The sequence below is a fragment of the Rhinoraja longicauda genome, chromosome 3 (assembly GCF_053455715.1).
Source record: "Rhinoraja longicauda isolate Sanriku21f chromosome 3, sRhiLon1.1, whole genome shotgun sequence".
NCBI classification, from domain to species: domain Eukaryota; kingdom Metazoa; phylum Chordata; class Chondrichthyes; order Rajiformes; family Arhynchobatidae; genus Rhinoraja; species Rhinoraja longicauda.
Genome location: NC_135955.1, coordinates 87391820 through 87418143, shown reverse-complemented (window position 1 = coordinate 87418143; position 26324 = coordinate 87391820). Strand labels below are relative to the sequence as shown.

Below are 26324 nucleotides of genomic sequence, written 5' to 3'. Positions count from 1 at the left end.
GCCGCATCTGGGTTATAAATGCCCGATTTATAGACACCCACACATAACATTATTAAATTCAAAGGTCTACCATACAGTATGTACATACATTCATTTCTGTGATCGACAGAACAAGTTCCTCTCGGCACTTTTAGCTGTTGGTCTTTCTTTTCATACTTGCATGTTTTTGATACCACTGGTTGTAATACTGTGGAAGCACCATGACCACATCATGTGATTTTAGGTGCATTTTCCGACTTTTGGACAAAAGGGTGTCAGGGGTTATGGGGCGAAGGCAGGAGAGGGAAAGATAGATCAACCATGATTAAATGGTGGAGTAGACTTGATAGGACCGAATGGCCTTATTCTGCTCCTAGAACATATGAACTAATGTGAATGGGTGATCGATGGTCAGCCTGGACTCTGTGAGCTGAAGTATCTTTCAATCAATCAAAACATTTGAAATGCTTTTCATGTACAGCTGGGTAATTGGTGTAATGATAACACCAGACTTCCTGATGTTAAATCCACGAGAACCCCTAAATTGACATACCATCCATACTGGTGGAGGGAGGAGAGGGGTCCACTCAACCATTGTCATTGGCTCCCTATCTAACATCAGGGCTTTTGGAGATGAGCTGTGAACACCGTGAATATACAGAAGCAAATGTACACACTGCGTCATGGTAGAGTTGCTGCTTTACAGCACCAGGGGTTCAATCCTGACTACTGGTGGTGTCTGGACGGAGTTTGTATGTTCTCTCTGTGACCTGCGTGGGTTTTCTCTGAGATCTCCTCCCAAACTCCAAAGACGTACAGGTTTGTAGGTTAATTGGCACGGTGTATGTGTAAATTATCCCGAGAGCGTGTGGGATAGTGTTAATGTGCGGGGATTGCTGGCCGGTGAGGACTCGGTGGGCTAAATTTCCATGCTGTATCTCTAAACTGAACTAAAACAAAACAAATGGCGGGACTGTCCTATGTTGAAAGACTGCAGCAACTGAGCTTGTATACACTGGAATTTAGAAGGATGAGAGGGGATCTTATTGAAACATACAAGATTATTAAGGGATTGGACACGTTAAAGGCAGGAAACATGTTCCCAATGTTGGGGGAGTCCAGAACCAGGGGCCACAGCTTAAGAATAAAGGTTAGGCCATTTAGAACAGAGATAAGGAAAAACCTTTTCAGTCAGAGAATTGTAAATCTGTGGAATTCTCTGCCTCAGAAGGCAGTGGAGGCCGATTCTCTTGATGCTTTAAAGAGAGAGCTAGATAGAGCTCTTAAGGATAGTGGAGTCAGGGGGTATGGGGAGAAGGCAGGAACGGGGTACTGATTGAGAATGATCAGCCATGATCATATTGAATGGCGGTGCTGGCTCGAAGGGCCGAATGGCCTACTCCTGCACCTATTGTCTATAAATCTAAATTTTCTTACCTCATCGGTATTGTACATTCCCATTCCCACTCCTCCACTAGGAAAGTCAAACACATTCCATTCCAGAGATTTGCTTCCATCTTTAGGTTCAAAGACAAGTTTGAAGTTGCCCGGTTTGTCCATGACAAAATCTATGGCTCGATACTGCAATGGAATTATTTGTTAAATTGGATATTAAAGATTCAATTCAAAATAAAACCAAAAAAATAATAATTAAAGGTTCTCCAGTTTCCTCCCACACTCCAAAGACGTACAGGTTTGTAGGCTAATTGGCTTAGGTAACAAATTGTAAATTGCCCCTAGTGTGTAAGGATGGTGCTAGTGTACGGGGTGATCGCTGGTCAGTGCGGACTCAGTGGGACAAAGGACCCGATTCCATGCTGTATGTCTAAAGTCTAAAGATGACTGCCATGGTCAAAGGTGTTCATCATTGAATTTAAGCCATATGCTAAAGACAGGTCTGCACAGCAGACTTTAGGTATGGGATCAAGTACAATTTTATCCAAAAGCAGAGAAATCCTGAAATGATGCTTGCCGAGTGCCAGAAAATGATGTGTTAATAGCAAACACTTTGGGCTTGCTGCCAACTGTATTCTATGGCTACCATTTCACCACTTGTATCAAACTCAAGTAGTTACGATAGAGCAAAGGCAAAACACTGAGCTACTTTTACAAGAACAGTTTGCACAAACTGATCTTCAATAATAAACCTTTTAGTTCAACTTAAACTCCACCACAGCCATAAACCTATTGTGGGCTGACTATTTGGTGTATGTTGGGGAAATATTACTTTGCACATGACGTTCTCTTTTTGAAAAGACAGTAAAGATAAAACAGCAGCAGTGGTGCTGCTGGTAGAGCTGCTGTCTCACAGCATCAGAGACCTGGGGTTCGATCCTGACCACGGACATTGTCTGTGTGGAGTTTAGTTTAGTTTCGGGTGGCAAAGTGACACAGCAGAAGAGTTGCTGCCTTACAACACTTACAGTCCCAGAAACCCAGATTCGATCCCTTTCTTTAGCTGCTGTCAGTACGGAGGTTGTACGTTCTCCCCGTGACCCCGTGGGTTTTCTCCGAAATCTTCGGTTTCCTCCCACACTCCAAAGACCTACAGGTTTGCAGGTTAATTGGCTGGTATAAATGTAAATCGTCCCTAGGGTGTGTAGGATAGTGTTAATGTGAAGGAGTCGCGGGTCAGTGTGGGTTCGGTGGGCCGAAGGGCCTGTTTCCACACTGCATCTCCCAACTAAACTAAAGTAAACAAAGGCCCCAGCCACTTAACCCAAATAGATGCATGTTCAATAAGCACCAGCAGGAAAGTCTTACCTGATCGCCGTATGCATGCCGTCCTATTGTGATCGGTTTCACCCAACCAGGAACAAGTCGCGGGATATTTTTGCAAATAATTGGATCTCGGAATACCGTGCCACCCAAAATATTCCGAATGGTCCCATTTGGGCTTTTCCACATTTGTTGCAGTCCAAACTCTGAAAAGTTATCAATTGAGTTTTCTTCATTAGTTTCTCACAATATAAATCGATCTGGAATTCTAGCAAGACAGGGTAAAACGTGCAGTCATTGGAACTTCTACAAATAGAAGATTGTCCACGGTGGATCAGTGACACTTGCACCACCTGGTGGCACTTCAGAAAAGGTGATTTTATATAATAAGCACATTGGGTAGAAAGAATAGCCCGGATTTTCCCCGAGTGGAACTTCCACAGATTAGGAGCAGCACAGTGGTGCAGCAGTAGAGTTGCTGCCTTACAGCGCCAAAGACCCAGGTTCGATCCTGACTATGGGTGCTGTCTGTATGGATTTTGTACGTTCTCCCTGTGACTGCATGGGTTTTCTCCGGGTGCTCCGGTTTCCTCACACATTCCAAAGACGTGCAGGTTTGCAGGTTGATTGTTTTCGGCAAAATTGTAAATTGTCCCTAATGTGCAGGCTAGTGTTAGCGTACGGGGTGATCACTTGGCTCGATGGGCCAAAGGACCCATTTCCACGCTATATCGCTAATGTCTACAGACTGCACTCACTTCTATAATCCACGTTCACTCCAGGCCTGCACTCAGAAACTAGGCGGCCAACCTGTTGGCCCAGTTGTTCCCCGAGCCAAGAAACGTGTCTCAATCTGTGGCAGGGTCTCAAATTGAAGTGAAGTAATAAGAGCGAGCTAGAACGAGCACAATCACAAAACTCCACTGAAAGACTGACAGACCACAAATCCTTCTTCCCTGCTTTATTGACTGACATTTTTGAATATCTATTATTTTATAGATGTTTTTGAATGCTAAAAAATGGAAATAGAAATCAACAATTTTACAAACAATTTTAAAAAAATGTAGGGTGGCTTTTTCTTCTCTGAAATTTCTAATCACCGTCCTTTACTTTAGAAATACAACATGGTAACAGGTCTTTCAGCACACTGAGACTGCGCCAACCATGTGATCATCCCATACATTAGCACTATCCTACATACTAGGGGCAATTTACAATTTCCATAAGCCAATTAACCCAAAGAAGGATCTCGACCTAAAAAGTCACCCATTCCTTCTCTCCAGAGATGCTGCCTGACCCGCTGACTTACTCCGATATTTTATGTCTAACCGACAATCCTGTACATCTTTGGAGTGTGGGAGGAAACTGGAGCACCAAGAGAAAATCCATGCGTTCACAGGGAGAACGTACAAATTCTGTACAGACAGCAACCATAGTCAGAATTGAACCTAGGTCTCTGGCGCTGTAAGACAGCAACTCTACCGCTGCACCACAGTTACGCCCCTTGTAAAGGTATTCATTGTAAAGGCTTACAAATCAAACACCAGTTTTAGACTGGCATCTATCTATATACTACTAAAACTCTGCGGTCCAACATTCCGTATGTATGTATGTATATGTGTATGTACGGAAGATTCCGAAGAATTTCTGTCCATAACTTACAAACCCTACTCCTCCCTGAAGGTACACCAAAGCGCTACGATTTTTGTACCGCCATATTCACCATTAACGTGGGCAACTATTGTAAGTACTTTCGTTCAAATTGAAGTTACCTTTTTAAAGCTAGAGAGATATTAAAGTTTAAATTTTCATTTCTAACCCTTTTCTTGAAGGGGCTTCAGCGCGTGATGTCACAATGGCACCCGTGCACCAATCAGAGATCAGCTCGGTTTTAAATTTACATCTTCAGCTTGTGACGTCACAATGCTTGTGTGAGATTGTTGCAACATTGTTGCGAAAGGCAACTGCCAGTTTTTTAAAGTTGTGCAAGTCACTTAACATACACAGATCAGCATGGGGCCCCTATTCCCTCCCTCCCCCCCCCTTCTCCCCTCAACCCCTTCCTCCCCACTCCTTCCCACCTCCATCCCCACTCCCTCCCCCCCTCCCTCCCCCCTCAATCCCAACCTCCATCACCACTCAGCCCCTAACTCCCCCCCTCCCTCCTTCCCTCCATCCCACCCTCCCCCACTCCCTCCCCCCTCCCTCCACCATTCCATCCCTCTCCCCCTCCCCCCTCCTTCCACCCTCCCTCCCCCCCTCCCGGTTACAATGGAAACTATACGGGGACGGGCCCAACGGGGAAAGAGGGGTACTGGGAAAAGGGGAGGTCCCACTTCCCCCCTCAACCCCTTCCTCCCCCCTCCTTCCCACCTCAATCCCCACTCCCTCCCCCCTCCCTCCCCCCTCAATCCCAACCTCCATCACCACTCAGCCCCTAACTCCCCCGCTCCCTCCTTCCCTCCATCCCACCCTCCCCCACTCCCTCCCCCCTCCCTCCACCATTCCATCCCTCTCCCCCTCCCCCCTCCTTCCACCCTCCCTCCCCCCTCCCGGTTACAATGGAAACCCTACGGGGACGGGCCCAACGGGGAAAGAGGGGTACTGGGAAAAGGGGAGGTCCCCCTTCCCCCCTCAACCCCTTCATCCCCCCTCCTTCCCACCTCCATCCCCACTCCCTCCCCCCCTCCTCCCCAACTCCCTCCCCCCTAACTCCCCCCTCCCTCCTTCCCTCCATCCCTCCCTCCCCCAATCCCTCCCCCTCCCTCCACCCTTCCATCCCTCTCCCCCTCCCCCCTCCTTCCACCCTCTCTCCCCCCTCCCGGTTACAATTGAAACCCTACGAGGACGGGCCCAACGGGGAAAGAGGGGTACTGGGAAAAGGGGAGGTCCCCCTCACTACCCCCTTCCCCCTCCCCTCCCCCCTTCCCCTCCCTCCCCCTCCTCCCTCCCCTCCCCCTCCCTCCCCTCCCCCTCCCTCCCCTCCCCTCCTCCCTCCACCCCTCCCTCCTCCCTCCCTCCCCCTTCCCTCCCTCCCCTCCTCACGGTTACAATGGAAACCCTACGAGGACGGGCCCAACGGGGAAAGAGGGGTACTGGGAAAAGGGGAGATCCCCCTCCCTCCCCCTTCCCCCCTCTCCCCCTTACCTCCCCCCCTCCCTCCCCTCTCCCTCCCTCCTCCCCCCTTCCCCCCTCCCCCCCTCCCCTCCCCCTCCCCTCCTCCCTCCACACCTCCCTCCTCCCTCCCTCCCTCCCCCTTCCCTCCCTCCCCTCCTCCCGGTTACAATGGAAACCCTACGAGGACGGGCCCAATGGTGAAAGAGGGGTACTGGGAAAATGGGAGGTTCCCCTCCCTCCCCCCCTCCCTCCCTTCTCCCTCCCCCCCTCCCTCCCCCTCCCCTTCCCCCCTCCCTCCCCTTCCCCCCTCCCCCCTCCCTACCCCTCCCCCCTACCCCCTTCCCTCCCCTCTCCCTCCTCCCTTCCCCCCTCCCCTCCCCCTCCCCTCCCCCTCCCCTCCCCCCTCCACACCTCCCTACTCCCTCCCTCGAAAAGCAACTGACAGAAGCACTAAGTAGCCGCGAATGTTTCAAAACCAGCACTTAACCGCGAATGTTTTTTTAAAAAGCACTTAACCGCGAATGTTTCAAAACAAGCAATTAAAAAGCACTTTTTTTAAAAAAGTATTTTTTTTTATTCCAAGAGAATGGGGGGGGGGTCTGAGAATGGGGACTGGGTAGGGGGACAACAGGGGTCGTTGCGGTGGGGGCTTGGTGGTGGGGGAAAGAGGGGTACTGGGAAAAGGGGAGGTCCCACTTCCCCCTCAACCTCTTCCTCCCCCCTCCTTCCCACCTCCATCCCGACTCTCTCCCCCCTCAATCCCAACCTCCATCACCACTCAGCCCCTAACTCACCCCTCCCTCCTTCCCTCCATCCGACCCTCCCCCACTCCCTCCCCCCCTCCCTCCACCCTTCCACCCCTCTCCCCCTCCTTCCACCCTCCCTCCCCCCCTCCCGGTTACAATGGAAACCCTACGGGGACGGGCCCAACGGTGAAAGAGGGGTACTGGGAAAAGGGGAGTTCCCCCTCCCTCCCCTCCTCCCTCCCCTCCCCCCTACCCCTCTTCCCCCCTCCCCCTCCCCTCCCTCACCCTCCCCTCCTCCCTCCACACCTCCCTCCTCCCTCCCTCCCCCCTCCCGGTTACAATGGAAACCCTACGAGGACGGGCCCAACGGGGAAAGAGGAGTACTGGGAAAAGGGGAGGTCCCCCTCCCTCCCCCCTTCCCGCTCCCCTCCCCCCTCCCCTCTCCCTCCCCCTCCCCCCTACCCCCCTCCCTCCCCTCCCCCCTCCCTCCCCTCCCCTCCTCCCTCCACACCTCCCTCCTCCCTCCCTCCCCCTTCCCGCCCTCCCGTCCTCCCGGTTACAATGGAAACCCTACGAGGACGGGCCCAACGGGGAAAGAGGGGTACTGGGAAAAGGGGAGGTCCCCCTCCCTCCCTCCCCCCTACCCACCTCCCTCCCCTCTCCCTCCCCCCTTCCCTCCTCCCTTCCCCCCTCCCCCCTCCCATCCCCCCCTCTCCCCCCTCCCTCCCCCCTACCCCCCTCCCTCCCCTCTCCCTCCCCCCTTCCCCCCTCCCCCCTCCCCTCCCTCCCCTCCTCCCTCCCCCTTCCCTCCCCTAACCCTCCCCCTTTCCTCCCCTCCCGGTTACAATGGAAACCCTACGAGGACGGGCCCAACGGGCCCACTCGGTCTAGTATACTACTAAAACTCTGCGGTCCAACATTCCGTATGTATGGATGTATATGTGTATGTACGCAAACATTCCGAAGAGTTTCTGTCCATAACTTACAAACCCTACTCCTCCCTGACGGTACACCAAAGCGCTACGATTTTTGTACCGCCATATTCACCATTAACCTGGGCAACTATTGTAAGTACTTTCGTTCAAATTGAAGCTACCTTTTTAAAGCTAGAGAGATATTAAAGTTTAAATTTTCATTTCTAACCCTTTTCTTGAAGGGGCTTCAGCGCGTGATGTCACAATGGCACCCGTGCACCAATGAGAGATCAGCTCGCGATGGACAAGCAGCTGCTATTGGGTGTTTACTACTTTAAATTTACATGATTTTTTTTCTGACCTTTTTTTTCAAGGTCTTCAGCTTGTGACGTCACAATGCTTGTGTGAGATGTTGCAACATTGTTGCGAAAAGCAACTGCCAGTTTTTTAAAGTTGTGCGAGTCACTTAACATACACAGATCAGCATGGGGCCCCTATTCCCTCCCTCCCCCCCCTTCCCCCCTCAACCCCTTCCTCCCCACTCCTTCCCACCTCCACCCCCCCTCCCTCCCCCCCTTCCCCCCTCCCCTCCCCCCTCCCTCCCCCTCCCCCTCCACCCTCCACACCTCCCTCCTCCCTCCCTCCCCCTTCCCTCCCTCCCCTCCTCCCGGTTACAATGAAAACCCTACGAGGACGGGCCCAACGGGGAAAGAGGGGTACTGGGAAAAGGGGAGGTCCCCCTCCCTCCCCCATCCCATCCCCCCTCCCTCCCCTCTCCCGCCCCCTTCCCCCCCTCCCCTTCCCCCCTCCCTCCCCTCCTCCCTCCACACCTCCCTCCTCCCTCCCTCCCCTTCCCTCCCTCCCTCCCCTTCCCTCCCTCCCATCCTCCCAATGCTTGTGTGAGATGGTTGCAACATTGTTTCGAAAAGCAACTGACAGAAGCACTAAGTAGCCGCGAATGTTTCAAAACCAGCACTTAACCGCGAATGTTTTTGAAAAAAGCACTTAACCGCGAATGTTTCAAAACAAGCAATTAAAAAGCACTTTTTTTTTAAAAAGTATTTTTTTTTATTCCAAGAGAATGGGGGGGGGTCTGAGAATGGGGACTGGGGAGGGGGACAACAGGGGTCGTTGCGGTGGGGGCTTGGTGGTGGGGGAAAGAGGGGTACTGGGAAAAGGGGAGGTCCCACTTCCCCCTCAACCTCTTCCTCCCCCCTCCTTCCCACCTCCATCCCCACTCTCTCCCCCCTCAATCCCAACCTCCATCACCACTCAGCCCCTAACTCCCCCCCTCCCTCCTACCCTCCATCCCACCCTCCCCCAATCCCTCCCCCCTCCCTCCACCCTTCCATCCCTCTCCCCCTCCCCCCTCCTTCCACCCTCCCTCCCCCCCTCCCGGTTACAATGGAAACCCTACGGGGACGGGCCCAACGGGGAAAGAGGGGTACTGGGAAAAGAGGAGATCCCCCTCCCTCCCCTCCCCCCTACCCCCTTCCCCCCTCCCCTTCCCCCCTCCCCTCCCCCCCTCCCTCCCCCTCCCCTCCTCCCTCCACACCTCCCTCCCTCCCCCCCTCCCAGTTACAATGGAAACCCTATGAGGACGGGCCCAACGGGGAAAGAGGGGTACTGGGAAAAGGGGAGGTCCCCCTTCCCCCCTCAACCCCTTCATTCCCCCTCCTTCCCACCTCCATCCCCACTCCCTCCCTTCCTCCTCCCTCCCCAACTCCCTCCCCCCTCCCCCCTAACTCCTCCATCCCTCCCTCCCCAATCCCTCCCCCCCTCCCTCCACCCTTCCATCCCTCTCCCCCTTCCTTGAAACCCTACGAGGACGGGCCCAACGGGGAAAGAGGAGTACTGGGAAAAGGGGAGGTCCCCCTCCCTCCCCCCTCCCCTTCCCCCTCTCCCTCCCCCTCCCCCCTACCCCCCTCCCTCCCCTCCCCCCTCCCTCCCCTCCCCTCCTCCTTCCACACCTCCCTCCTCCCTCCCTCCCCCTTCCCGCCCTCCCCTCCTCCCGGTTACAATGGAAACCCTATGAGGACGGGCCCAACGGGGAAAGAGGGGTACTGGGAAAAGGGGAGGTCCCCCTCCCTCCCTCCCCCCTACCCCCCTCCCTCCCCTCCTCCCTCCCCCTTCCCTCCCCCAACCCTCCCCCTTTCCTCCCCTCCCGGTTACAATGGAAACCCTACGAGGACGGGCCCAACGGGCCCACTCGGTCTAGTAGAATCTAAAAGCCAGTTCCTCAAAGGAATAGCTATTGAATGTCAGCAAATATGTACGCACCACGACAGGACGCAAGAGCTTATACGTCCCACTCTTACTTCTATTTCTTGTGTTTTTATATTTAAGATTATTTTTCTACTCTTCTTGCCATTATTAACCAAGCACAGTGAATGCGAGGAAGACCATCCATTATTTGAATAGAAAGCGGTTCATTGCCATCAATAGACAATAGGTGCAGGAGTAGGCCATTCGGCCCTTCGAGCCAGCACCACCATTCAATGTGATCATGGCTGATCATTCACAATCAGTACCCCGTTCCTGCCTTCTCCCCATACCCCCTGACTCCACTATACTTAAGAGCTCTATCTAGCTCTCTCTTGAAAGCATCCAGAGAATTGGCCTCCACTGCCTTCTGAGGCAGAGAATTCCACAGATTTACAACTCTCTGTCTGAAAAAGTTTTTCCTCATCTCCATTCTAAATGGCCTACCCCTTATTCTTAAACTGTGGCCTTGGTTCTGGACTCCCCCAACATCGGGAACATGTTTCCTGCCTCTAACTTGTCTAATCCCTTAATAATCTTATATGTTTGAATAAGATCCCCTCTCATCCTTCCATCAGCCAGCCGAAAGTTCACCTTCTGGTCACCATTTTACTATTTGCTTATTAAACCACACCTCCCTATAAACTATAATGGCTATGCTGGTGCAAATACAAACACTGAACATTGAGCTTTTTATCCCAAAATTCATGAAGCCACTTTAGACAAAATGTGATATTCAACGAAGGGTCTCGACCCGAAACATCACTCATACCTTCTCTCCAGAGATGCTGCTTGGCCCGCTGAGTTACTCCAGCATTTTGTGTCTACCTTAAACTTATCACCTAAGTTGATTTATCGTTCACGTACCTTCCACACGAGCTTCATCTGGTGTAATAGTGGCGCACTTCACTGCAACTCCATATTTCTGTGTTGCCAGAGCAGACTCAATGGTCACCTGGTCACCTGTTTTATCTCGATTGGGGAGACCAAGATCAAAGTATTTCAGCTCCACTTTAACATTGGGCAGAATAAGCTGCAAAATAAATAACGGCATACCGTTAAAATCTGTGCACGAAGAAGGCAGGCTTGTTTGGACTAATTCCAGTCAAATTGCCCCCTTTGGCAAAATGGCAATGGGTAGAACATAGAACAGTACAGCACAAGAACAGGCCCCTTGACCCACAATGTCTGTGCTGAACATAACGCCAAGCTCATCTCTTAGCTACCTGCGCATAATCGTCCCTCCATTCCCTGTATATCCATAGGCCGATCCAATACCAGCATCGGCAGTTCATTGTCTCTACCTTTCTGCCTATCCAAAAGGGGAACATTGGGAAACAATGTGCTTTTCCCACTAATTTTGTTTGGCTTCTTAATGGGATTCTAAACCCAAAGTCCTCAGTAGGTCAAGTAATCGTAATTAATTTATTAGCCAAGTATGTAAACATATAAGGGATTTCAAGTAGTATCCGCACAGAAAGTAACAGGGCGAACATTACAAGCTGATGGCAAGAGAGATGTAGAGAAACATAGAAACATAGAAAATAGGTGCAGGAGGAGGCCATTCGGCCCTTCGAGCCTGCACCGCCATTCAATATGATCATGGCTGATCATCCAGCTCAGTAGCCTGTACCTGCCTTCTCTCCATACCCCCTGATCCCTTTAGCAAAAAGGGCCACATCTAACTCCCTCTTAAATATAGCCAATGAACTGGCCTCAACTGCCTTCTGTGGCAGAGAATTCCACAGACTCACCACTCTCTGTGTGAAGAAATGTTTTCTCATCTCGGTCCTAAAAGACTTCCCCCTTATCCTTAAGCTGTGACCCCTGGTTCTGGACTCCCCCAACATCGGGAACAATCTTCCCGCAATTAGCCTCTCCAACCCCTTAAGAATTTTATGTTTCTATAAGATCCCCCCTCAGTCTTCTAAATTCCAGCGAGTACAAGCCCAGTCTATCCAGTCTTTCCTCATATGAAAGTCCCGCCATCCCAGGGATCAATCTGGTGAACCTTCTCTGTACTCCCTCTAAGGCAAGAACGTCTTTCCTCAGGTTAGGAGACCAAAACTGCACACAATACTCCAGGTGCGGTCTCACCAAGGCCCTGTACAACTGCAGCAGAACCTCCCTGCTCCTAAACTCAAATCCTCTTGCTATGAATGCCAACATACCATTCGCTTTCTTCACTGCCTGCTGCACCTGCATGCTTGCTTTCAATGACTGGTGCACCATGACACCCAGGTCACGTTGCATCTCCCCTTCTCCCAATCGGTCACCATTCAGGTAATACTCTGCTTTCCTGTTCTTGCCGCCAAAGTGGATAACCTCACATTTATCCACATTAGTGGATAACCTCACATTTATCAAGATTGGTTTAGTTTAGTTTCGAGATACAGTGTGGAAACAGGCCCTTTGGCCCACCCTGTCTGCGCCGACCAGCGATCCCCGCACTATCCCACACACTGGGGACAATTGACAATTATACCAAGCCAATTAGCCTACGAACATGTATGTCTTTGGAGTGTGGGAGGAAACTGGAGAAAACCCACGCAGGTCACGGGGAGAACGTACAAACACCATAAAGGCAAGCACCTCTAGTCAGGATCGAACCCGGGTCTCTGGCGCTGTAAAGCAGCAACTCTATCGCTGCACCACCATGCTGCCCTGGTGGAACAGAGAGATATAGAACTGCATTTGCTGAGAGAGGTACGAAGAGGGCAGTGCAGGAATATGATGGAGAATTAAAGAGACAGTCAACTGGGAGCTTGAGAGATCCACAGCAGATTGATGGCAGGAGATAGAAACATAGAACATCGGTGCAGGAGGAGGCCATTTGGCCCTTTGAGCCAGCGCCACCATTCAATATCATCATGGCTGATCATCCAAAATCAGTATCCCGTTTTTTCCCCTTATCACTTGATTCCGTTAGCCCCAAGAGCTATATCCAACTTTCTCTTGAAAACTCTCTCTCTTGGCCTCCACTGCCTTCGCTGGCAGAGAATTCCACAGATTCACAACTCACTCTCTGGGTGAAAATGTTTTTCCTCATCTCAGTCCTAAATGGCCTACCCCTTAATCTGAAACTGTGACCCCTGGTTCTGGACTCCCCCAACATCGTGACCATTTTTCCTGCATCTAGCCTGTCCAATCCCTTAAGAATTTTATATGTTTCTTTACGATCCCCTCTCATCCTTCTAAATCCCAGTGAATATAAGCCCAATCGATCCATTCTTTCATCATATGTCAGTCCCACCATCCCGGGAATTAACCTGGTGAACCTACGCTGCACTCCCTCAATAGCAAGAATGTCCTTCCTTAAATTAGGATACCAAAACTGCACACAATACCCCACGTGTGGTCACACCAGGGCCCTGTACAACTGCAGTAGGACCTCCTTGCTCCTATCATATCATATCATATCATATATATACAGCCGGAAACAGGCTCTTTCGGCCCACCAAGTCCGTGCCGCCCAGCGATCCCCGTACATTAACACTATCCTACACCCACTAGGGACAATTTTTACATTTACCCAGCCAATTAACCTACATACCTGTACTCAAATCCTATACTCAAATCCTCTCGTTATGAAGGCCAACATGCCCTTTGCTTTCTTCACTGCCTGCCGTACCTGCATGCTTACTTTCAGTGACTGATGTACAAGCACACCCAGGTCTCGTTGCACCTCCCCTTTTCCTAATCTGACACCATTCAGATAATAATCTGCCTTCTTGTGCTTGCCACCAAAGTGGATAACCTCACATATATCCACATTATACTGCATCTGCCATGCATCTGCCCACTCACCCAACCTGTCCAAGTCACCCTGCATCCTCATAGCATCCTCCTCACAGCTCACACTGCCACCCAGCTTTGCGTCATCCGCAAACTTGGAGATGTTACATTTACGTCAATCGTCTAAATCGTTAATATACATTGCAAATAACTGGGGTACCAGCACTGAGCCTTGCAGCACCCCTCTAGTCACTGCCTGCCATCTGAAAAGGACCTGTTATTTCCTACTCTTTGCTTCCAGTCTGCCAGCCAGTTCTCTATCCATGTGCTCTAATTTTGCACTCTAATCTTGTGTGGGACTTTGTCAAATGCTTTTGAAAGTCCAGATCCACCACACCCACTGGCTCTTCCTTATCCATTCTACTTGTTACAACCTCAAAAAATCCAGAAGATTAGTCAAGCATGATTTTCCCTTCATAAATCCATGCTGACTTTGACCGATTCTGTCACTGCTTTTCCAAATGCACTGCTATTACATCTTTAATAATCGAGTCAAGCATCTTCCCCACCACCGATGTCAGGCTAACTGTTCTATAATTCCCTGTTTTCTCTCTCCATGCTCTCTCTATATGCTTTGCAAGTAGCTAGCACCACGACCTCTGTCTTTGATCTCTTGCACTGGCCCATCGAAACTCCACACAAGTTCTTGGATCAGCTCATATTCAAACAAGATAGAACAAGTTAGATGGAGCTCTTAAGGATAGCGGAGTCAGGGGGTATGGGGAGAGGGCAGGAACGGGGTACTGATTGAGAATGATCAGCCATGATCACATTGAATGGCGGTGCTGGCTCGAAGGGCCAAATGGCCTACTCCTGCACCTATTGTCTACAGACTTCAGGACTTAACATCGAATTTCAGAAAACCTGCCCTTCCAGTTTGTGCTTAAACTATCCTAAACCTATCCCACCTATCACTTGCCAGGCTTTGTCTTGCCCCCATCTCTCTTCTAGCTTTCTTCCACCTACTACAAACAGTCTGAAGAAGGGTTCCAACCCAAAGCATGTCTATCGATATTCTCTAGCAATGTTGCCTGACCTGCTGAGTGTAGCTCTGCTTCATTTTTGTAAACCAGCACCTGCACTTCCTTGTGTCAATACAATACAATACAATATATCTTTATTGTCATTGTACAGGGGTACAACGAGATTGGGAATGCACCTCCCATACGATGCAATAAAATGGCATGGACTTAAGATGAGAGGGGCAAAAGTTGAACCCAAGGGGCAACTTTTTCCACTCAGAGTATATTGAACAAGCTGCCAGGGGAAGTAGTTGAGGCAGTTACTGTAACAGCATTTAAGGCACCTGCGTAGGTATATGGATAGGAAAGGTTTAGACCCAAACACACTGGCAAATGGGACTAGCTTAGTTGGAGCACCTTGGGTAACACGGACGAGTTGGGCCAAAGGACCCGTTAACATGCTGTATGACTCTATGCATTCAAAACGTTACCTTTAAGACAGAAAGGATTGGGAAAAAGGAGAAAATATTAGAATTGCACAACTTAAAATAGAAATGCAAGTGATATGTTTTCAAATATGTTCTCACAAGTGCTATTATTATTAAACTGTAATGATTCACTATCCTGCCAAAGCACCAGTCTCTTAAATGTCACGGTTCACAAATAAGACATGTTCACAATAAGGCAATTAAAACTGTAGGAAGAACACTGAATGTTCGAAGAAGGTATTTTCTCAGAAACAATGCAAGGAAGTAGTTTTACTTTTATTTACAAACTTTAAAAGGGCAACATAGCAACAAGGGATTGCAATAAACAGAACAGAAATAGAAGTTTGCACACAATCCGAAGTAAGAGAAACAAAGGCAATGAATAAAAAGTGCGGGGAGGTATTTTAACTTCTTCAGACACTACCTTGCAATCCAAGAATCAAAGATTACACTTGGGTTGCTACATGCTGACGGTTAAGTTAATATTTACCGACAGCGAGACAAAAGCACGGTTTTCCAGTCTACTAATCCTGTACTTTGTATTTTTGACTGAAAACGTAACTGCAATAAGATCATACAACACCATCTAATTGCAGTTGAGCAAACTCAATAGTTTGATTGCATTGTTTCGCTGAATTGCAGATAAGAATGTTTGTTATGGTTTCCAATTGAAACGTTCCCGCACTGTGATAAATACAGGCATGTGAGTTTGTTATTACTCTGATTTAGATGTGAGCAGTAATCACAAAAAGTTAACAGGCAAGTCCAACAAGTAGTAAAGAAGGCAAATGCCATGTTGCCCTTTATTATAAAGGGTTGGAGTTAATAAAAAAAAATTGTTACAATTTTACAGGGTGCTTGTGAGCCAACACCTGGAGTATTGCACACAGCTTTGGTCCTCTTATATTTAAAAAAAGTATAATAGCATTTTAGACAATGTTGAGGAGATTCACCGGATTTATTCTCAGGACCAAAGGGTTGTCTTATCAGCAGTGACTAGGCAGAATGAGGCCGTAATCTTTGGAGTTGAGAAGATTAGGGGAAGAGCAGGTTTTATTTGTTCAAATATTCACATTTACAAGACCCTGAAGGGGCTGGAGGTGTAGATGTTGACCTGATGAAAGAATGGGTCGACCCGGCTTGTATTCACTGGAATTTAGAAGGATGAGAGGGGATCTTATAATATAAAAATATATTAAAAATTTAAAGGATTGGACAGGTTAGATGCAGGTAAAATGTTCCCCATGTTGGGGGTGTCCAGAACCAGGGGTCACAGTTTAAGAATAATCGGTATGCCATTTAGGACTGAAATGAGGAAAAACTTTATCACCCAGAGTTGTGAATCTGTGGAATTCTCTGTCGCAGGAGAGGCCAATTCACTGGATGTTTTCAAGAGAGAGCTAGATTTAGCTCTTGGGGCTAATGGAATCAAGGGATATGGGGGAAAAAGCAGGAATGGGGTACTGATTTTAGATGATCAGCCATGATCATATTGAGTCAAGTTAAGTCAAGTCAATTTTATTTGTATAGCACATTTAAAAACAATCCACGTTGACCAAAGTGCTGTACATCAGTTCAGGTACTAAGAAAAAAAACGAACATACAATGGCACACAAACATAACAACACATACATAAACAGTTCACAGCATCCCCTCAGAGGGCCTCAAACGCTAGGGAGTAGAAATAGGTTTTGAGCCTGGACTTAAAGGAGTCGATGGAGGGGGCAGTTCTGATGGGGAGAGGGATGCTGTTCCACAGTCTAAGAGCTGCAACCGCAAAAGCACGGTCACCCCTCAGCTTAAGCCTAGACCGCGTGATAGTGAATAGCCCCAAGTCGGCCGACCTGAGGGACCTGGAGGGGCCAAATGGCCTACCCCTGCGCCTATTTTTCTATGTTTTAAACCAGTGGAGGGTCTCAATCAAGGTGGCGTAGTTAGAAGGTGCTGGTCATTTAATGAAGAGGTGCATAGAATATTTTTTAGCAAAGGGTAGTGAAAATCTGGAATTCTCAATCCCAGATTCTAGAGGCCAGCTCTTGAGAAATACAAGGTGGAGGTAGATAATATATTTTTTAAGATTGAGGAACTGAGAGCTATTGGCAACTGGCATTGTGAAAGATTTGAGGCCCGAAGTACATCAGCCATGATCATACTGAACAGCAGGGCAGGCTTGAGAGGCCGGGTAGCCTACTCCTGCTCCATTATTATTGTATAAACCTTTGTTATTTTGAGACAAACAGCCAAAGAGGATTCTGCAGAAGGAAAAACAATATAAAAATATTGCAAATGCTCAGGTCCCTACAATATGGTTTAACTCTGAAAACTCTCATTATCTCTCAATAACATATTCACCACAAACACAAACCAGTTTTTTCAATTCTCATCCGCTGTCCAATCTGCTATGTATTTTTTTTAATTTAGGGTGCAACAGGGCATAATCCTGTCAAATTTAATGCTTTTATAATCGCCAGGGAATGTGACTGCTTTACAGGTACCCAAACATACAAAAGTTAATTCAAAGTACAATGTACAAGACCACAAGTTCAAAGTGATGAAGACGACAAGTTCAAGTTCACAATACAGTCTTGAAATGAGTAAGAAATTAACATGAGATCAGGAAACAGTGAACAGTTGTTGAAGAAATATAACCTGGGTGGCACAATGGAGCAGCGGTAGAGTTGCTGCCAGAGTTGTCTGTATGGAATTTGTACGTTCTCCGTGACCACGTGGTTTTTCTGCAGGGGCTCCGGATTCCTCCCACATTCCCAAGACGTACAGGCGTGTAGGTTAATACTTCATAGGCGCTGGTATGAGCGCATTTGGAATATTGTGAGCAATTTTGGGCACCATATCTGAGGAAGGATGTGCTGGCTCTGGAGAGGGTCCAGAGGAGGTTTACAAGAATGATCCCAGGAATGAGTAGGTTAACCTATGATGAGCGTTTGTCGGCACTGGGCCTGTACTCGCTGGAGTTTAGATGAATGAGGGGGGGACCTTATTGAAACATACACAATAGTGAAAGGCTTGGATAGAGTGGACGCAGGGAGGATGTTTCCACTAGTGGGAGAGTCTAGAACTAGAGGTCATAGCCTCAGAATTAAAGGACTTTTTTTAGAAAGGAGATCCAGAATATGCTGGATCATTTCATTCCAAAGAGGAAGAAAGATTCTAAAGTGACCTTAGCTGACAAGGGAAGTCATGGACAGTATAAAAATAAAAGATGTATAACATAGTAAAGATGAGCAGGAAGCCAGAGGATTGCGAAACTTTTAAAGATCAACAGAAGGTAACTAAAAAGGCAATAAGGGGAGAAAAGTTGAAGTACGAAGGTAAGCTAGCCAAAAATATAAAGGAGGATAGTCAAAGCTTCTTTAGGTACGTGAAGAGGAAAAAATTAACTAAGACAAATATGGGTCCCTTGAAGACAGAAATAGGTGAATTTATTATGGGGAACAAGGAAATGGCAGACGAGTTGAACAGGTACTTTGGTTGTCTTCACTATGGAAGACACAAACAATCGCCCAGATGTACTAAGGGACAGAAGACCTAGGGTGATGGAGGAACTGAAGGAAATTCACATTAGGCAGGAAATGGTGTTGGGTAGACTGATGGAAATGAAGGCTGATAAATCCCCAGGGCCTGGTGGTCTGCATCCCAAGGTACTCAAGGAGGTGGCTCCAGAAATCGTGGACACATTGGTGATCATTTTTCAATGTTCTATAGATTCTGGATCAATTCCTGTAGTTAATGTTATCCCACTTTTCAAGAAAGGAAGGAGAGAGAAAGCAGGGAATTATAGACCAGTTAGCCTGACATCAGTGGTGGGGATGATGCTGGAGACGATTATTAAAGATGTAATAGTGGCGCGTTTGGATAGCAGGAACAGAATCGGTCCAAGACAGCTGGATTTACGAAGGTGAAATCTTCTCGAATTTTTTGAGGATGTAACAAGTAAAATGGATAAGGGAGAACCAGTGATTTAGTGTACCTGGACTTTTAGAAAGCCTTTGATAAGGTCTCACACAGGAGATTAGTGGGCAAAATTAGAGCAGGGTAGGGTATTGACATGGATAGAAAATTGGTTGGAAGACAGGAAACAAAGAGCAGACATCAACGGGTCACTTTCAGAATGGCAGGCAGAGACTAGTGGGGCACTGCAAGGCCCGGTGCTGGGACCGCAGTTATTTACAATATACATTAATGATTTAGATGAAGGAATTGTAAGATTTGAGAAGTTTTCCCTCATTCTGCAAAGAGCTGCAGTTTGGACATTCTATACGGGACTGGGGCTGATAGCGGAGAAAGGCTGCGGTCAGTTTTTTTAGGGATGTCACAATCCGTGGGTCCTAAGATGGCCGCGGGACCTCATGACCAGCCACAAAAGCAAAAACCCCACAGCCCAGTCTCTTGGTTTTCTGCAAAGCCACGGCCAGAACAATAGATGGATATTGGCCGTGCAGAAACCCCCGAAACCAGGTCGAAGTCCAGACACTGGGGCGCTGACATCAGCATGCTTCACAATGCCCCAAGCCGACCTACACAGTTAATCTCGTTAAGGGGGCACAATAGCTCATAGAAACCTACCTGGCCGGTGATGGGAAACCAGTTAAACCCATCACCTCTTAACGAGAAACAGATTAACAGACCATCTAGCCATCACCGGTACTCCCGGACATAACGCAAAACAAAGAGAAAACTCGAAACCCATCTTTGAAACAAAGAGATCCCGAGATCTGGCGGGAGATAGGACAGGTCAGGATTAGTATAACTGGCCACGATTTTTGGGTTTTAAACGAACGGAGAAAACCACACGCAAGACACACACGGGAACCGAAGCACAAAATCGGAAAAACGGAACGCAAGAAGGGGACGGCAGTCAGAAGGAAGAAGAAGAAGTCTCACGGCAGAAGTCAAAGGACGCAACGAACGGCAGGAAACTCACGGGACAAGCACGGGCACGCAAGAAACGGAAAACATCAGAGGAAGCAGCACGAACAGCCAGTAACCCCAGTAATAGCCCCATGGTGAGCATGTACCCCGATCCTGCACATCCTGGACATAGTTTAGTGTAGAGGGGAGGGTGGTTTTAATTAACATGGGTGTAAGTGTATATGTGTTGGCCAATTTTACGATGTGTCTTACGTTCCCCATCTTACAGTCAAGTATATGTCTTATAGAACATTGCGTTTAAGATTCAGAGAAAAGGTATTCATGTAATTGTGCATAGGTGTAATAGAACTGTGTAATAGAACTATGTCAAAGTATTCGTGTAGTTATGTATATGTCTTATAGAACGATGTCAAGGCATTCATGTACCATAGTCCCAAGCGCTCAATAAAAGCCTTATTCCGTTTAAACCCTGGTCTTCAAATCTGGTCTGGTTGAATTTTTCTGCACTATCAACGCTCCTGCATCTAAGTCCAGTGTCTAGAACCGTAGGGGGTGAGTGGGTCGAACCACTCACGGGGAACCAGTGTGCGCGGCCTGGTTGAGAGACCAGAGCAAGGCACGGGGACCTTAGGTCGGGCGAAAGCTCGGCGCAGAGACCCCTTACAGAATTAAAAGTAATATTAGCAAATATGCAGATGATACAAAGCTGGCAGTGTGAACTGTGAAGAGGATGCTAGGAGGATGCAGGGTGAATTGGACAGGTTGGGTGTATGGCAGATGCAGTATAATGTGGATAAATGTGAGGTTATCCACTTCGGTGGCAAGAACAGGAAGGCAGATTATTACCTGAATGGTGTCAGGTTAGCAAAAGGGGAAGTACAAGACCTGGGTGTCCTTGTACATCAGTCACTGAAAGAACGCATGCAGGTACAACAGGCAGTGAAGAAAGCTAATGGCATGTTGGCCTTCATAACGAGAGGAATTGAGTATAGGAGCAAAGAGGTCCTTCAGCAGTTGTACAGGGCCCTGGTGAGACCACACCTGGAGTATTGTGTGCAGTTTTGGTCTCCTAATTTGAGGAAGGACATTCTCGCTATTGAGGGAGTGCAGCAGAGGTTGACGAGATTAATTCCCGGGATGGTGGGACTGTCATATGATATAAGAATGGAGCGACTGGGCTTGTATTCACTGGAATTTAAAAGGATGAGAAGGGATCTTATAGAAACATATAAAATTATTAAGGGATTGGACACGCTAGATGCAGGAAACATGTTCCCGATGTTGGGGAGCCCAGAACCAGGGGCCAGTTTAAGAATAAGGGGTAGGCCATTTAGAACTGAGATGAGGAAAAACTTTTTCACACAGAGTTGTGAATTTGTGGAATTCTCTGCCACAGAAGGCAGTGGAGGCCAATTCACTGGATGCATTCAAAAGAGAGTTAGATAGAGCTCTTAGGCCTAGCGGAATCAAGGGATATGGGGAGAAGGCAGGAATGGGGTATTGATTTTGGATGATCAGCCATGATCACATTGAATGGCTCGAAGGGCCGAATGGCCTACTCCTGCACCTATGGGGTTAGGAGGGAGAGAAAGATCAGTCATGATTGAAGGTTGGAGTAGACTTGATGGGCCGAAAGGCCTAATTGTACTCACTTATGACCTTATAAAGTGGCGAGCTCAACCAGTTTTTAAACAAAATAGAGGCTTCGGATCACTTGTAAACCATTACATCAAGATAGGCATTATTAAAGTAATTCAAAATATCCACATGCACTGAAACTTTTATAAAAAGAGAATTTTAGTTTTCTTTCAAAGGAAATTCATGTTCATTTCAACCATTCAAGCTACATCAAATGGTTTATAACCTTTTACCTGGCTAGGGTAATTCACCGGTGTACAATTAAATTAACTGTTCAATAATTGATTGCAATGGTTGATTTGTGACGATGAGGAAATAATTGATTGCAATGGTTGATTTCAATGAGGAAATAATATGGTATTAAAAAAAGAGCAGATCTTCGAGGTCCCACTGATTTTCTAATATTATTAGCAATTCAAATAATTGGAAAATGATTTCTGAAGCAAGGATAAATTAAACCCACTTAAAAGGAGAATTCCAAGAAATACAAAGGGCATGTATAAAATCGTGAGAGGAATAGATCGGGTAGATGCACAGAGTCTCTTGCCCAGAGTAGGTGAATCGAGGACCAGAGGACATAGGTTTAAGGTGAAGGGAAAAAGATTTAATAGGAATCTGAGGGGTAACTTTTTCACACAAAGGGTGGTGGGTGTATGGAACAAGCTGCCAGAGGAGGTAGTTGAGGCAGGGTCTATCCCAATGTTTAAGAAACAGTCAGACAGGTACATGGATAGGACAGGTTTGGAGGGATATGGACCAAACACAGGCAGGTGGGACAAGTGTAGCTGGGACATGTTGGCCAGTATGGGCAAGTTGGGCTGAAGGGCCTGATTCCACGCTGTATCACTCTTTGACTTGCAGTCATTTCATTTAATTCATCGCATCCGTTACCTTTTCTTTAATGAAACCCCAAATCACTCTGGTCATTTCATCTCCATCCATTTCTACAACTGGATTATCTGCTTCAATTCGTTTTTTAACATCTGCAAACAAAAAATAGTTTAGGTTAGTTGATTGTTAGTTTAATTTACTGTTGCCACATGTACAGTGAAAACCTTTTTTGTTTTTCTCAAAACACTACTGAATTTTTAAAAAAACATTAAAAGAAAGCACAGAGGCATGTGGGCATGAATACAGATGGGAGGAAATGGGACCCTTGTAGGAAATCACACATCATGGAAAAAGGAAGAGAGCAATTTGTATTAATGATAATAGATTAATCTGAAAGTGCTGAAATTCTGGTCATTCAGAATATTGGTTCCATCTTGGCCCAAATTTTCAATTCATGAGTCAGCATTTTAAGAGGAACCACAGATCAAATAAAGTTAATGTTGTCACTTTTAATGATTCAATTATACTTTGTTGTCACATGCACCTGTCCCGCCTGCAACTGGTCCAAAACGCCGCAGCGAGACTCCTGACGGGTACCCTTAAAAGGGACCACATCACCCCGATTCTGGCCTCTCTCCACTGGCTCCCTGTACGGTACAGAATCAACTTCAAGCTCCTCCTATTCACGTATAAAGCCCTAAATGGACATCCCCCCCCCCTACATCAAAAATCTTCTAACCCCCCTCTCTAACTCCAGGTCCCTCAGGTCGGCCGACTTGGGGCTACTCACTATCCCGCGGTCTAGGCTTAAGCTCAGGGGTGACCGCGCTTTTGCGGTTGCAGCTCCTAGACTGTGGAACAGCATCCCTCTCCCCATCAGAACTGCCCCCTCCATCGACTCCTTTAAGTCCAGGCTCAAAACCTATTTCTACTCCCTAGCGTTTGAGGCTCATTGAGGAGGCGCTGTGAACTGTTTGCGTGCTACTGTATGTTTCTTTTTTTTTTCCTTAGTACCTAATCAGATGTACAGCACTTTGGTCAACGTGGGTTGTTTTTAAATGTGCTATACAAATAAAATTGACTTGACATGACTTGACTTGACCTACGTACAGTGAAGTGCTTTGTGTTGCAGACAACCCTGTAAGATCATGTAGCAGACCTTACCTTGGTTTGGTTTGGTGCCGACAAATGAAATTACAAGTCAAGTCATTCACTTTACAAGCCAGGTCAATGATTTATTACACAAGAGACTAGAAATAATTTCAATAGACAAAAGATCAGGAGGAGGCCATTCAGCCCTTCGAGCCAGCTCCGCCATTCAATGTGATCATGGCTGATCATTCTCAATCAGTACCCCGTTCCTGCCTTCTCCCCATACCCCCTGACTCCGCTATCCTTAAGAGCTCTATCTAGCTCTCTCTTGAATGCATTCAGAGAATTGGCCTCCACTGCCTGCTGAGGCAGAGAATTCCACAGATTCCACAGAGCAATGGTACAGCCTCAAACAACATATCCAAGTCATGCAAGTGTTAAGTACTGGGGAATCTTAACAGGATGCTGCACATCTGCACAACACCCCCCAATCATAGGGGGCCCTCACTGAAACTTACAGAATAATGAAAGGTATAGATAGAGTGGATGTAGAAAGGATGTTTCCACTGGTGGGAGAGTCTAGGACCAGAGGTCAAAGCCTCAGAATTAAAGGGCACTCTTTTTAAAAGGTGGGGAGTAGCTTCTTTAGTCAGAGGATAGTTAATCTGTGGAACTCTTTGCCGTCAGCGGATATTTTTAAGGCAGAGATAGACAAGTTCTTGATTAGAACGGGTTCAAGGTTTATGGGGAGAAGCCAAGAAAATGGGATTAGGAGGCAGAGATCAGCCATGGTGGGTGGACTCGATGGGCCAAATGGCACAATTCTACTTCTATAACTTGTGAACATGCAGGGGAGCCTGGCTAGTATGTTTGAGGTTTCTTCATCTTTTTAGTTTTAGTTTAGACATACATCGCGGAAAAAGGCCCTTCTGCCCACCGAGTCCGCTCCAACCAGCAGTCCCCGCACATTAACACTATCCTACACACACAAGGGACAATCTTTTTAAAACATTTATCCCAAGCCAATTGACCTACAAACCTGTACTTCTTTGGAGTGCAGGAGGAAACCGAAGATCTCGGAGAAAACTCATGCGGTCACGGGTAGAACGTACAAACTCCGTACAGACAGCGTGTGCAGTCAGGATCAAACTGGGTCTCTGGCGCTGTAAGGCAGCAACTGTACCGCTGCGCCACTGTGCCTCATCTGTGTGGGAGTCCTAAAACATCAGGAGCTGAATGCAAGACCACTGACTAATCCCAACAAAATCCAGCCCATCAAGTTTGGTGTCTAATCCGCGCATTGTACTGTTGACAGTTTCTTCCCATTTTCATACTTATACCTTGACTCAAGCCGGAAAGCACCACCCTTGACTGTGCATCCTAATCAGTATCCTAACCACGAGTTGAAGAAAATTACTAGCTATATTACTTCGAGTCGAGAACAGAATTTGCATTGTTTGAGCCCATGTTACAACAGTAAACTCCCAAGTGGAACCACATGCAAAGATGTGACAACGAGGAAAACATACACTGTGGTGCACGGCCTGTTTCATAACAGTACAAAGATGACGAGAGAGGAATTTTTTTTTGTTTAACTGAGGATTTCAACCCACATGAACATAAGGATACAAAAATCACAAACCACACAGTCCTGCATCTATTCCATTATTCTAATGGATCGTGACCTAGAAATTCCTACACATAATTCCAACCAGAAACAAAACCAGTGGGAGGTGGGGTACTTTTGCAATGATGGGGGGAAAGAGAAACAAAAATAAAAGCAGCATATGTTATGTTGCTCCTATTTTGGGTAGTTCAGAACCAGCAAAAAAGGTCGACTCCTAACATTTAGGTGGGATTTTTCTTTGTCACAGCAAATAGTTCCTGCATAAACCTGCCCTGAATGGCATCAACTGTAATACAACATGCTTTTGCCTCCTTTACACTACTAGCCTTTGTCACTTACATCACCCATCTACTAATTATCCTCTCCCCCTCTCTCACCTGTATCCACCTATCACTTGCCAAGCTTTTCCCCATAACAAATTTGTCCAGTCCAGTCCTCACAACATTCTCAAAATTCCTGCAGTACCCATTTTAGATTGCGTTAGCATATTTAAACAAATATTTTAAAATCTACAACTTCTTTTAATTTTTTACATGATCAAAAATGTCAATAGACAATAGGTGCAGGAGGAGGCCATTCGGCCCTTTGAGCCAGCACCGCCATTCAATGTGATCATGGCTGATCATTCTCAATCAGTACCCCGTTCCTGCCTTCTCCCCATACCCCCTGACTCCGCTATCCTTAAGAGCTCTATCTAGCTCTCTCTTGAATTCATTCAGAGAATTGGCCTCCACTGCCTTCTGAGGCAGAGAATTCCACAGATTCACAACTCTCTGACAACTATCTTTATTTGTTTCTCAAACTTTCTAATTCAATATATTATATCTGTTGCCAACGCTGATTTGTCCTGTTTTTTTTCCCGTTCGCTTCCACTACAATCAGCCTGAAGTGTCCCAACCTGAAACATCACCTTAGTTTAGTTTAGAGATACTGGCCCACCAAGTGGCCCACTAGTTCCATCCTACACACTTTACAAAACCCAATTAACCTACACATCTTTGGAATGTGGGAGGAAACCGGAGAAAACCCACGCAGTCACAGGGAGAACGTACAAACTCTGTACAGACAGCACCCGTAGTTAGGATCGAACCCGAGTCTCTGGCGCTGTAAAGCAGCAGCTACTGTTGTCCCATTTTGCTGCTCCTAATTCATTTTTTTCCAGAGATGATGCCTGACCCACTCAGCTAATCCAGTGCTTTGTGTCTATCTCTTATTCAAATGATTGCTGATATAATTTCTGGACTGCTGGAGGTTTGTTTGAATAC

General features: G+C 47.3%; 1 protein-coding gene across 2 annotated transcripts in view; it reads right to left on the bottom strand.

Annotated features, from left to right (window-relative positions):
- The window catches only part of LOC144592157 (isocitrate dehydrogenase [NADP], mitochondrial-like), a 58936-nt gene that overhangs the window by 17088 nt on the left and 15524 nt on the right, over positions 1-26324 (bottom strand). For both annotated transcript variants that reach the window (XM_078396588.1, XM_078396589.1), the window contains exons 2-5: positions 22401-22492; positions 10604-10769; positions 2743-2903; positions 1417-1560 (exon numbers count right to left, since the gene is read on the bottom strand). In XM_078396588.1, the coding sequence (XP_078252714.1) occupies positions 1417-1560; positions 2743-2903; positions 10604-10769; positions 22401-22492 (563 nt within the window). The remainder of the gene's footprint in view (positions 1-1416; positions 1561-2742; positions 2904-10603; positions 10770-22400; positions 22493-26324) is intronic.